At 36.4% G+C, this 14,124-nt stretch overlaps 1 protein-coding gene across 5 annotated transcripts in view; it reads right to left on the bottom strand.

Annotated features, from left to right (window-relative positions):
- The window catches only part of MOM (ATP-dependent helicase family protein), an 84,005-nt gene that overhangs the window by 49,430 nt on the left and 20,451 nt on the right, over window positions 1-14,124 (bottom strand). For all 5 annotated transcript variants that reach the window (XM_088121669.1, XM_022297231.2, XM_088121672.1 and 2 more), the window contains exons 5-8: window positions 11,237-11,367; window positions 9,947-10,140; window positions 9,615-9,745; window positions 2,333-2,620 (exon numbers count right to left, since the gene is read on the bottom strand). In XM_088121669.1, the coding sequence (XP_087977795.1) occupies window positions 2,333-2,620; window positions 9,615-9,745; window positions 9,947-10,140; window positions 11,237-11,367 (744 nt within the window). The remainder of the gene's footprint in view (window positions 1-2,332; window positions 2,621-9,614; window positions 9,746-9,946; window positions 10,141-11,236; window positions 11,368-14,124) is intronic.

The following is a 14,124-nucleotide window of genomic DNA, read 5'->3' as shown; positions in this document are numbered from 1 at the left end:
ACTTAACTACACCACCTTTTCTCTCTTTCCAGAGTTTGTATCCTTGGACATTATTGCTCATTTTAATTATTTCAGTGAGAAGTTCTATCTCATTAAAAAAAACAAAAAAGGTACCTTTACTATCAGCTTTCAACCAAATTCTATCTCAACCTTGGCCTAGACTCACCCCTTCCGCCCATCTGTCTATCTCTCTTTCAAAGAGATTTCTCCTCAAACCTAAATCTCACGTCCCTGCCTCGTGACCCAGCAGTCCACAATCGCCTTTCCTTTTTTGTTGGATAATCCATAGAACTCAGGGAAGGAGGTTGAGAAAGGAGATGAGTCAATCCATGTATCTTCCCAAAATCTCACACCTTCTCCCAAGGAGACTTTGTAGAAGGTAAGATTCAAAAAAGCCATGCTGGTATCTTGAATGTCAATCCATGGTCTGCCAACCAAAGATCCACCTGAAGGAATCGAAAACCAGCCAAAAGAATCCTCATCGTAGATAGAAGCTATCACCCTCCTCCATAAGCTATTCTTCTCAACAGAAAAGCACCACAACCATTTCATAAGGAAGTCTTTGTTTCTAAGGGAGAGTGAACCGACTCCTAAGCCTCCTTATTGATGAGGCAAAGCTGCCTGACCAAGTTACCAATTGGCCTTTGCTCACCTCTGTTCCAAATAAAGCCCCTCATAATCTTCTCCATCGAGGCAATCACGGAATTAGAGGCTTTTAGGATGGAAAAGTAGTAGATGGGGATGCTATTAAGGACTGATTGTGGCAAAGTGATGAGCCCCCTTTAGAAAGCATTAGAGATCTCCAATTTTGAAGTCTTTTATGCATCTTTTCCACCATTGGAGCCCAAAAGCTAACAGCACTATGGTTGCCTCCCAGGGGAAAGCCCAAATAAATGAAGGGGAAGGTCTCAAATTTACAGCCAAACGTAGAAGCCCAGAAATTAACCTCAGTGGTACCGCAATTAACACTGATCACAGCTGTTTTGTTAACGTTCAAAGAGAGACTTGAGGCAAGCAAGAAAATGGATCAGTCCCCCACCAATTTTCCATCATCTGAGATGAGAAAGGGCAGAAAATGAGGACATCATCAGCATATTGGAGGTGCGTGATCTCTATAGCAAGGGATCCGACAGAAAAACCTCTGAGGATGTTCCTTTCATAAGTTAATAACAAAACTGAATCAACCTATTCGAGGCATCCCCCACAATGGTAAAGAGGAAAGGGGAGAGGGGATCTTTGTGGGTTGGAGGTTTTTTGCTGAAAATATGGAGCTATGGAACATTCTCAGGATGTTGATATGATCTTCTTTGCCAGTAGCAATTCTAATGATATCCCAGATTGAAGGGAGTGGTTGAGTTTCATTCACCGTGTTGTTTTGTCGAGATTTTAGTTGTTTTGTTTATGTGGTTGAGTTTCTTTCGACATATCAATTTGTTAAGATTTTAGATGCTTTATTCATCACATCTCGTGTATCATTTGTGCCTTTATTCATCACTGGGCTGTTTTTGCCTTTTCTTTTTTCACTCCCATATCCATAAATATTTTTTTCATTTTCGTATATCAATAAAAAGTTTGTTTCTTGCTAAAGAAAAAAATAGGGAAATGAATGCATCCCAATTGAAACAAATATCCTTGGGAAAGTAAAGGTCAAAATGGCCATTGACGACTAATTTTGTCTTTCGTGCTCCAAAATATTCCAAACTTTAAACAATCAAAACGGGACCAACTAAAAATTAGGTTATAATAAAATGAAAATAACCAAGATACCTGCAATGGGGCGAGGGAAATACAAACAGTTGCCAAGAGCACACTAAAAAGCACAAACATTCAAAGTTCATAAAATGGACTCGTTAACTGCAATGCCACTTAAACGAAAACATAGAACTTTGATAATATCATGGTAGGAAAACCCAGAGTCAGACCTTTTCTCCACTTTTTATAAAATCCATGTCATTAGATAGAAAATAGTTACAACGGAAAGGATGACTAGGAGTCAAACCAAAACCCAGGTCAAGGATAGCATAAAAGCACTCTCCAGATCACCAAGACCAAACAAATAGGAAAGTGACAAAATGCTTTCATTCTCGAAGGCGAAATAGAAAATAAGGTTAACTGTTTAGTGATAAAAAATCAAATTAATCATCTTTTGAAATGAATGAACTTTTTAGGAAACCAAATTTGATCCATGGAAAGACTAGAATTAACCACTTGATATGGCCAGCTTCATGTGGGGTTCTGAGAAAGAAAAATAGACAAACAAAAAAGTATTTTATTTTTTTGCGACATCAATGAAGATAGCTGATCATTTAAGTACTGACTTTTTTAAATTTACCTTATCAATTTTTGACACATGGGAAGCTAACTTGGCCTTTTCACAGCGGCTTTCATAATCTACCATAAGACCTTGACCATCATGTGACCTTAAAAATGCAGAACTTTCCAACTCCCATGTAGCGCATTTGTAATCAAGGCCTCGCCATTTAACAAGCCACTCATATTGGCAATTCAATTCAACCCCAGAAACTTCCCTATCATGCTCCTCGCATAGCTTAGTAGAAAATAACAATCTTTTCTGTAACAAACGCTGAGGAACAGCCCACGCCTGCTTCCACCTTGAATACTGAAAGAAAGATGCCATCATAGTGAAGAAATATCCATTTTACTAAACAAATAAAATATAAAATAACACCATAGATTTCCAAATATAAATTATTTACCGGTCCATAGTTCCATTCTCAATATATAATCCTTCGCAAAAGGAGTTAGTTGAACAAATAAATGGATTCTCAAAAAATATATTGCAAAAGAATGGATGGCGTCACATGAACCAATGTCATAGATACTCTCCCTATCCCTAACCATAAGGACTTTAAATTAAGCCCTACCCTATCATAGATTTTAAAGAATCAAGGGAAATTTCACGAATCCGCTCATGAGAATCAGGCTGTAAAAGGAAAGAATCATTATTTAAGTTTCTACTTGAGAACTTAAAAATAAAATAAAGAGCATATGGTACAAACCACCCCTAAAATATGGTAGTTGTTACAATTGCCCTCCTAAACTTTCAATGGTAAAAATTAAATCCTCAAACTTTCATAAATGAAAAAAAATAGACCCCTAAACTTTAATTGTAAAAATCAAACCTTACTTACATAAGTGAGAAAACTGCACCCGTTTTTTATTTTAACAAGAAATAACTTTTCATTGATATATGAAAAGGAAAAATGTTCAAGATACAAACCCCAAAGCGGTGAAAAAAAAGAGAGAGAAGAAGAGAAAAATAATGAGGAATTGGCACAGCAAGATACAAGCTCGAAGAAGATAAAAAACATTCTAAACCAGAACTCAAAAAACCTGCTTGCTACAAATCTTGGAGAACGAAACGAATTCCAGAGCCAATGACTGCATGAGGGAAAAAACTTTCCTTAGCACCAAAAGCGAAGACCAAACTCCAAAAAGAGCCAAGTAGAAGATAGGAATACAAGAACTAAACCGCAACCAGATCGCTAACAAGGAGTAATCGCCAACATCGAAGCCTCAAGGTTGTCATCAAAAAGCCTCCAAATATAAACCACCATATGCCAACCCGCACGTCGAAAAGAATCTTTGAAAACCACACCGGACAGCAAACCAACAAAACTAAAACTGCAAAACTTCGAAAATTGCAAGAGGCTAAGAGAAAACATTCCAACTTTTTGAACAACTTAAAACTAAGAGGACGGACTCAAATGGGACAAGAATAATCCCTATTTCTTCAGAAAAGGAATTGATGTGGAAGACCTGACTTATCATTTTTTCTTTGCTCATTAAATAAAATCTGAAAGTCTTCCTCAAAGGATGGCTCAGAAGTATCCTCAATAGGGATGTCTGGCTTTTGGGAAGAGTCAAAACTACTAATACTAATACCTCCATCATTGTCATCAAATTCATTATCCAAGATTTATAAGGAGGTGATCTATGATTCAAACCCCCACTTTCAATTATAAAAATTAAACCCACAAATTTAAAAAATAAAAAATAAAAAAAAATTAGATATATCTGAAAATTTCACTCATTTTGTTGAAAACAACTCCTACACTCTGGCTCTATAGAGGCCTGCAAAGACTATAGAGAGGAAAAATTGGTCGCAAGCACTGGTGAGGACTCAGAGACTGAAACCTATTAAACCGAACACAATGAGAACTTCCAAGTCCACATCCATTTGCACAGCCTCACTCCAATCACTGAAGGTTAAATCATTTGAAGGAAGAGAAGGGACACTATAAAGCATTATAGGACCAAAGACACTACAAGAGCATTCATATCACCAACTCTCTTCCAAGTCCACATCCATTTGCACAGACTCACTCCAAAGTTTAAATCATTTGAAGGAAGGGAAGAGACACTATAAAGCATGATAGGACCAAAGACACTACAAGAGCATTCATATCACCAACTTTTTGGTGGTGCTGATGTCCTTCAAGTGATCGATCTTCTGGGAGAAGTAAAACTCGAGAGCCCTGAGCTCAATGCTGAACTTCTTGCAAAACGACACCTGCCTCTAGTAAAACTCTTCCATTTGAGAGAGAGTATCAAATAGCATCATGGAAGCACCATCGTCGGAGACATAGCAGCTCACTTTGTTCACCATCGTCAGAGACATAAGCAACTTCTCTGGTTTGGCTTCTTTTATACAAGGAAATTTTCTCACTGCAAGGCGGATCAAACTATTGTTTTTCGTAGAGCAAGTGAAATTTTCAAATAGATCCAAATTTTTTAAAGGAATTTCAAATATATCCAATTTCTTTAAGTTTGAGAATTTGATTTTTACAATTAAAAGTCTAGGAGGTGCAATTTTCTTACCTATGAAAGTTTATAGCTTTAATATTCACTATTAAAAGTTTTTTTATAAGAAACAGAGAGAATATGTATTACTCACAAAAGGACCCACCTGAGGTCAAGGGGTAAAGGAAACCCCTCCTCCAACAGGAGTTATGACATGAAAGCCTTCCAATTTTGAAGGATAGAACAAAGGGAGTAGTTACAAAAAAAATTCTGAAACTATAGCACCACCTAGAAGTGGTGAGCAGTACATTACTCCACAATTTAGGAAAATCTAATGAGAAGTCTTCAAAAGTTCTATGATTTCTTTCTATACCACAAAACCACTGCCACAAAAAAACCCACAACGATCTTTCGGCATTTTTGAACCACCCACCAATAAGAGCTTGTAAAAGCCAATCATCAACCTTCCTCAGGATACAGATGCTCATATCAAAGCAGCAAAACACATGGGACGAGCATTTATAAGCTAGCGGATAGTGAAGAAATAAATGATCAATGGTTTCTTCAACCTTTAAACATAAGGGGCAAGTGGAGGGAAGAAGGGACCATGCTCTGCATTTCTTTTGGAGGCGATCCTATGTATTTAAGCCACGATGAGCCACCGACAAACTTTCTGTCTAACTGTCGAGATCTCTTGCTCGGTGTGCTCGTTACCCGTTTAGCTCGACAAGCAAGTAAGTATTTTTTCCTCAGCGTTTCATTTCTAAGCTAGGGGATTTTGTTTAGTTAGTAAGGGAGTAGGCGGGGGGAGTAAAAGGGTGGGAATAGATTGTAGTGAATTGTGCTTCTCAAAGTAAAATCTTCAAAAGGATGGAGATCCAGCAAAACCCTTTCTAAGGATGAGGATGGTAGTTCGGGAGTTCGCTCGAAAGAACTGGCGTACGGGGATCTTTCAATCACTCTGTTAGATCCCGTCTAATAATGAGTCAGATCGCACCAATATCAATCCATTTTATTCTATTTATTCCAAGGCAAGGGTTCAACAATCCCTTAGTAAAAATCAAGGAACTATTCGTACGTTCGTTGTTGAATAGGAATAAAGAACGTCAATCTTTGAGAATTTTGTCAGCATCTAATTGTTTTCAAATGGATCCATTCAACGATGGAAAATCTTAGAATGTGATAAAAGAATCAATTTAAAAAGATCCTCGAATTCCAAATGGCCTTAATGAGGGGGATGAAGAATCTTACACGAAATAGAAAGATGAATATAAGTGGACTTGGTAGTGAAGGCTCCAGAGGCATCAATCTTCCAATTCACCCCATCTGTAGCTTCTCCCAACCTAACTGAATCTAGCTGATTTATTAGCCCTAACCAGCTGCTAACATCTTCGTCAAAAAGGCCTCTTCTAAAGCCAAGGTCCCAGTCTTGTTGCTCCAAATCCCAACTGTTAGAGTATATATTAGTATATTTTATATTCTTGTATTAATATTAATTTGTCATTTACCTTCTCCTTATAGGATTAGGTCAACTTTGTATATTTGTCTATATATATATAGACTTTAATAATGAGAATACAGAACATTGGATTCTCTCCAACCTTGGTCTCAACATGGTATCAGAGCTCTAAGTTTTGTGCCCATTAGGATTTTGATGCCCATTAGGGTTTTGTGCCCATTAGGGTTTTGATGCCCATTAGGATTTTGTGCCCATTAGGATTTTGTGCCCATTAGGGTTTTGTCCCTTAGGGTTTTTGTTCATTGCTATCCAACACTCACCGCCGCCGCCGCCGCCGCCCACTGCCGCCGCCCACCGCCGCCGATCACCGCCGCCGACCACCGCCGCCGATCACTGCCGCCGTTTGCTGATTTGCCAGTTATTTTTCCAATTGCTATTCGTGGGTTTCGTCTTGCTGTCCTTCGCACCTTTGTTGTCGCTAGTCGCCGTGCGCTTCCATCACCGCCAATCGCCTTCGCCCCTCTAGTTGTCGTGGGGGAGCACTTGAGGTTTCTGGTTTCATAAAACACCTAATCCAGTTTGGTTCCTAGTTTCAGAAAACACCTAATCCGGTTTGGTTCCAACCGTTTGATTCATCTGTTTTGTTTGGTTCGGGTGGTTTGGTCTGGTTCTGTCGTTTTGTTCAAATAAGTTCGCTTGTTTGTTATGGCTGAGAAGAAATCAATCGTAACTTCTGAGGTGATCCCAATGATATCAAAAATCACATAACACAAGTTGAATGAAGCACGAATAGATTATTTATCTAACAAGTTGGGCATGATTAACATATATGCACCAACTTGAGGGGGAGGGTTAGAGTATATATTAGTATATTTTATATTATTGTATTAATATTAATTTGTCATTTACCTTCTCCTTATAGGATTAGGTCAACTTTGTATATTTGTCTATATATATAGACTTTAATAATGATAATACAGAACATTGGATTCTCTCCAACCTTAGTCTCTACACCAACAATTATGAATGGTGTCATCCTTCCTTGAAGAGAGTAAAAAGAGGTCAGGGAAAGTCTTCTCCAAGGGTTGGTCAGCAATCCAATGATCCTTCCAGTATCTGATTTTCCTCCCATTGTTGGCTTCGAAGGACATAAACTTAAGGAAGAGATCTATATTCTTAGGTATTGCAAACGAAGGCCGCCCTTTTGTAGCCCCTTTCGGGGTAGCAGTCAACCACCCGTGGGATGTTCCATAAATGGTTTCTATTACACGCCTCCAAAGAGCTCCTCCTTCTTAAGTAGAGCACCATAACCGTTTAAGTAAGAGGGCATTGTTTCATTGTTTCAAAGAGCCGATACCTAGGCCGCCATACAAGAGGGAAAGCGAAGTCCACTCCCATTTCACCAAGTGGCTACAAGGATGAAAGGACCCTCCATCCCAAAAGAAATCCTTCACCTGCTTCTCCATGGACTTGATAATAGCTGTGGGAGTTCACTATTAAAAGTTTAGATGTCTAATATTTTCATTTAGGAAAGAAATACATAAAAATTATCTTAATTTTATGTCAAAAACAGAGAAAGTTAAGTTTTATTATTTATTACTTTAAGTAATTGATGTAACCGTATAGGTTGTTAGTAGTTTGTTCTAGTTAGTTAGTTGTTTTCTTAAAGCTGTATTAGACCCTCGATTATAAATACCTATAGTAAGAAGGGTAAGGAGGTAATTGACCACATGTAGGCCAAACGGCCAGGAGAGAGAATGCGTCAGTAGGAGTAGTGTAGGCTGTGTAGTCCTTTTTAGTGGGAGGGAATATTGGGAGGGGGATCATTCTGCATTTGGTATTTTTGAGCTACTGCGTAGCCTTTGGGAGAATTCCCCACCCTCTCAAATTGGTGGGTTGTTTTGTGTGTCTCTGTGTTTCTGTGTTAGTTGTTTTGGTTGTATTGCCTAAGGGCTCTCTTTCGATTTCAATCCAAATTCTGTGAGGAGATACCTCACAAGCTGTTGGTTTGTTTTCGGTTTCAGCCTTTAAAGGCTTCTATTTCAGTAAGCCTTCTCCTATAAATAGGAGGCTTCCTTCTCATTGTTTCACAACTTTACTATTCAATAAAAGTTTCTTCTTGGTTACACCAATAATAATATTATTATATTATAAGATAATTAATACTTATGTATTAATAAATTGATGGAAGAAAAGAAGGTAGCAAAATAGAAAAATAATTAGAATTTTGAAATGCGGAAGGGTCAAGGTTAGTCCCATCCCAAAATCACAATATAATACATGATCCAGTTAATTACCTATTTCCTGTTCTCAAAAAAAGTAATAAATATATATATATATACCTCTTTCTTCGCTGCAAATTCTCTCTCAAGTTATAGGCCAACCTTTCCGGTTTAGCATTGAGAACTTCTAGAAGACATACACTAGAGCTATCAAATGATTATGGGTGTTTTGTTTTATACATGTGCAGTTTCAACTCTATTTTCACTTATTTCATCGGAAACAAGCAAGCATACTCTTTTTAAGACAAAAAAAAACAAATATATAACTTATTTAGAACAGAGCAGGATCGACTTGGTATTTTATCCAACTTCAATTTTTTGTTTTCAGATTCATTGAATCAAATGAAAAAATGTTCAAGGATTAAAACTCCAAAAGGGGTTGAAAAAAAACAAAAGAACTGAACAAATAAAGTAAAGTTCTCCAAATACAACAAAAGCCAAGAGATAAATAAAACATTGAAGAACAAGAACTCCAAGGGAGATCTCGAAAAGCCAACGCTTCATAGCAACAGATGAATTGAATTAAACAAAGTCAGTGAATTTTTGTTGGGTGAGTTTAATTTCTAAAATAATTATTTGGATTTGTATATGGATTATGTGACTTAACACTCAAGTGAATTTTTTAAAACAACATTTATATGTTTTCAGTGTTTTCGAATTCTAAATCTGCTACCAAACACATATTAAAAACATGGAATGCAATTATTTTCTATTAAATGGCTAGTTTTCAAATTCCTATTTATGGATCACCAACCAAACGAACCCTAAGATGTCAAATTTTTGGCTTAACTATTATTCCTTGTCTATTGAATGAGTTCCATTTTCATCATTTTATGCAACACATTCAATTTTCATCCTCTTTGTTTGCTTGGAGGAGCGTTTGTTTCCATGCCTAAAATCCTGAATTCTTTTAGCTTGACATAATTTAGTTCTCCGTCCAAATACTTAATGATACATTGCACAATTTTGAATATGGAAAAAGATTTTTAACCATTAGGAAAATTTAAAAAGAAAACTGAAGTGTGTTCTAAATATAAAAATGTAAAGATACAATCCAGGAGACTTCTAATTGAACAACACATCAACTTTTGGAAAGAAGAAATACAGACCTGATTTCTTCGGTTGAATCTTGAAACAAGGCTTGAGGCTTCCAAAAGCAATTCACTCTCCAGTATCCATCGATTATGAGCATGACCAAGATCTTTATATTTCACAAAATATTGTTTCCGCCTTTGCAACCCTTGAAGACAATAAAAGATAACAAAGAATCTGAAGAAAATTATATAATTATTATTAAAAATAAATAAATAAAAAGCTAAAAAAGGATATAGACCTGAAGGTCAAAGCAAAAATTCATCATAAGTAGCTTGGGAACACTGTAGTTTGAACATCAACATTATTACTATTACATGTGTAAGCCTGAATCATTAAGTAATCATACCATCAGCATCCGATATCTCTACTTCTCTGGTATCCCAGATGGACTCAAACCCCTTTGACACAGCATGCACACCAAATTTGATCTTCCTTCCAATACACATTGGACAATGCCAAACTCCTAGAGGAACATTTTCCAAGGGAGGATCTAGACAAGAAAGATGGAAGCTTCTTCTACATTCTTTTCCTTCACAGCATCTAAAAGTAAGCATGATAAAAGATATACACGTAGAAACCAATCAGCAAGAAAACTGAAGTTTCAAGATAAATACATCTTAGTTCTTACAACAGCCACATGTATGCTAACAAAACAAGAGGAATGGGCAAAGCCAAAAATTAAACAATATTAGAAGGAGAGAGTTGTATAAGAAACTGGGATTCCATATTAGTTCTCCGCGTGTAATAGATGCTTATATAGTTATATATGTGAACAATAAACGACACTTTTCATGTGAAAAGATAGAAACAAACACCAAAATCAAAAAAAGGAGGAATAACAAAAATCTCCCAGTTCATACAAATATCTTGTAAAGAAAAATTAGAGAAAAGCTGGTAAAGAGCACACCATTAAGAAGGGGAAAAAGTTCTAAGAATGTGATTAATAACAACAATATTATATAGTCCTCGTCTTCACACAAAATAAAACCATACACCAGGTATAGCTAAGAAAGAAAATAAAAGAAGACAACGAAGAAAATAAAGATCAAGAGAGGGAAAGAATTAAGGAAAACTTCGACTTAAACACTTCACCCTCCCGTCAGTGCATCGCTAATTTTTTGACAGTCTACTTGCAATATTTTTAACATTTGACTTCTATTGAGCTATTCATTAAATGAACATGAAATAATGGAGGAGCTTTCCACTCCTCAACAGCTCTGAGTAAATATAGTACTCTTCCGCCTTTCGGTTTCATACTTGTATAAAGTTTTGTATATAGATATATAGGAAACATGATCATTTTATAGATGGTCGTATCTTGGAGAATTTGATTAGAAAGAAATAAAAATTTTGAAGACATCACTATGTTGCAAGGGGTATTTGGAATAGAGCTCATTCTAATCTCTCGTAACCCTTTGTTAACTAGAGATCTAAGAAATTTTCCAAACAGAATGTAATTTCCTTGATTATTGTTCATCTAAGTGATTATATTTTTCGTTCATCCTCTCTGCAATGTTTTCTTTCAACAATCATCACACCATTCCCAAATAAAACAAAAAAATAAAATGCCTCCAAAATGGTTTTCATGTAAAAGATATTCAGGGGGAAGAAATGAGAAACCAATAAAAGTACCCACAAGAGTTTTCCCCCAACTTTGCAGATGAGGCATGCATTTGGGTCGATGTCAGATGATGCTTTTTCCAGCTTACACCAAACACAATTTCCAGCAGAGTCTGAGATGACATTGCCAATGTGTTTCCCTCTATCCTAAGACAAAAACCAAACACAACATTCATGATCAGTTCTATTTAATGTCATCTTCAATGCTTTTCGGCAAGAGGACTTGGTAAATCCTTTCCATTAGAAACTGAACCTTCTATGTATAGAAAAAATAAATTATTATGAATGAAGATATAATACAGTAATGATAATACAATGAAGATCCAATTTATGGCCATGGATTAAGATATAAAACAAGAGGGCGATGGTGCAGGGTTATGAAGGAAATCTGGGAAACCAACCCCACAATACAATGAAGATCCAATTTATGGCCATGGATTAACAGTGGATCGAAAAATTTACTGCCTAACTGTAACTATTTAAGCTGTTATGCTAGCCAGCTAATAAACTAACAGCTACTTTAAATAACAAGTAAAAAGTCAAAGTAAACTAAACATGTAAACAAGACACTGTCAATGCAGTTAATTCGGCAACCTTTTTATCATAGGAAACAATTTCGTTAATCAATTAAACAATACAAAATACAAAAGGGAAAGAAACTCATCCAAGGGATTACAAAAAACTTCACCAATGGGATATACCGATATACAATAGTTTAAGCTATAGTTGCAAAAGGGTGATATATGCTTACATCAATAAACCAACCAAACTGGTCAATTTTATCATTTTGACTAGTTTTATTTTTGTCCATTTTTTTTTTAACCAGAAATGAACTTTTCATTGATTAATGAAAAGGAACAAAAATTGTTCAAAGACATGAACCCCAAAGGGTGAAATGAAGGGGATGAAGAAGGAAAAAAAAATAAAAATAAAAATAAAAATAAAAAAAGATAAAAACAAACCAAACTTAATAAATGAAGCTTAAACATTACACAAAAAAGCCTCCCAATTCGAACAAATCATGCTAGGAGAATAATTTGCAAAGAGATTGGAGAGAGCACACCATTGTGAGGCTTTGAACTTAGCTATACTGTAGCATTCGAAAGCTGAGCGGCTTTTCCCTTCGAAATTCCTTTGATTCCGCTCAAACCATAACTCAGATATAAGCGCTTTAAGGCCGTTTACTCAAAGAAGACTTGCTTTAGGCGAAAAGAAAGGACCAAATAGCAACTGAAAAATTGATGAAGATACTGACTTGTCCTTTACCCAAGCTAAATTGAACATATGAAAGAAAAGATCCCAACAAACTGATGCATAAGGACAAAAGAGAAACAAATGCACTTGGTCTTCGCAAGTGGCAGCACACAAAACACATATAGAAGGTTGGAGGGGCATGTTAGGCAGCTTCTTTTGGAGAGTTTCGGAAGTATTTACTTTCCCATTAAGGAGAATCCATGTTAGAACATTCACCCTTTTTGGGCTGCACGAATTCCACAATCTTGAAACAAAATCCTTAGGCAGAGATGAAGGACCAACTCTAGGCTTACAGAGGGAGCTAACCGAAAAGGATTCAGAAGAGTTTAAACTCCATTTCAACTGATCTTCATCATCACAAAGCTGAATCGGATTTAAACATGACAGCAAAGATAAATATTCTTCCAATTCTTCATCTTTTAGCATTCTCCTAACTTCAATTCTCCAAGAAGAAGAATGTGAGTCCAAGCATCATGGACTATATAAGGAGAAGAAGAGATCCGAAATAAGGATGGAAACCTATCCTTTAAGATAGAATCCCCCGGCCATAAATGGTGCCAAAATAGAACTCGTTTGCCATTCTTAACCCTGAAAAAGGTGAAGTTTGCCACTAACGACCACTATTTTTTAATGCAAAACCATGGACTACGACGACTACCAATTTTTTTCCCAGAAACATTCCAGTTAAAACGGTGAATACCATAAATGCTTGCCACAACTCGCCTCCAAAGAGCTGAAGTTTCTATACTAAACCGCTAGCCCCATTTGGCTAGCAAAGCATGATTTCTATGCAACAATCTCCCAATACCCAAACCACCTTCTTCCTTGCAACGAGAGACAATATCCCACCTAACCAAGTGTTTCAATGTACTCTTCTGACTATCTTTGTCCATTTTAATTTTTATTTTATTTGATTTGGCTTTGGTCTTTTTGGTCCATTTTGTCTAGCAATCAGTTCAAATTTTCAAAAATGTTGGTTTCCACAATGGTTTTAATTTTCTTAAATTGATAGACTGATTCAGCATTATATTTGGCCAAAAATCAACCTGATTAAACTAACTCCCTTGCAGAAACAAACTTTACATTATGAGTTGAAAAATTACGTTCAAAGATACAAACCCCCACAACAGTAAAGAGAAATCCTTCCAATCTAAAATAAAAAATAAGATCACCAAAAAGCCCCCAACTTAGACAAGAATCAGTCCTCAATACTCTATTCTTCAAAGGCTTTGGTACTATACGGCCCACTTGGATACACAATTGCATCTTTGCCACAATCTGCCATTCGTGACGTCTATCATTCGTAGTCAGCACGTTGTTCAAGTCTGGTCGTTCCCACTTCGTATGCTTGGTGTTCGTAAATTTCAGACACTCACAGCTCTCGAGTCCAGTTCGGTCTGGCTCAAGATCAATTAAGTTCAAGAGTCACCTTTTGTTCAATACAGTTCATTTCTTTAAAATGGTCCCTATTTCGACTAACAAATGTTTGGTGACAATGGTGGTGACTCAAGTATTGAGCAAATTCCATCTGCATCTCCATTGTGTTATTAGACCTTTAGGTGTATTAGATAAAAAAAATTATAATTACGCTTTTAACTTATAGCATTTATCTTCATTCCTTTGGGATCAAACAAGTCTCCTCGTCCTGAC

The sequence above is a fragment of the Momordica charantia genome (genome assembly GCF_013281855.1).
Source record: "Momordica charantia cultivar OHB3-1 chromosome 3 unlocalized genomic scaffold, Mcharantia_2.0 BLBB01000003.1, whole genome shotgun sequence".
Lineage (NCBI taxonomy): Eukaryota > Viridiplantae > Streptophyta > Magnoliopsida > Cucurbitales > Cucurbitaceae > Momordica > Momordica charantia.
The sequence above is the reverse complement of the archived record's forward strand: the minus strand, read 5'-3'. Positions and strand labels throughout refer to the sequence as shown.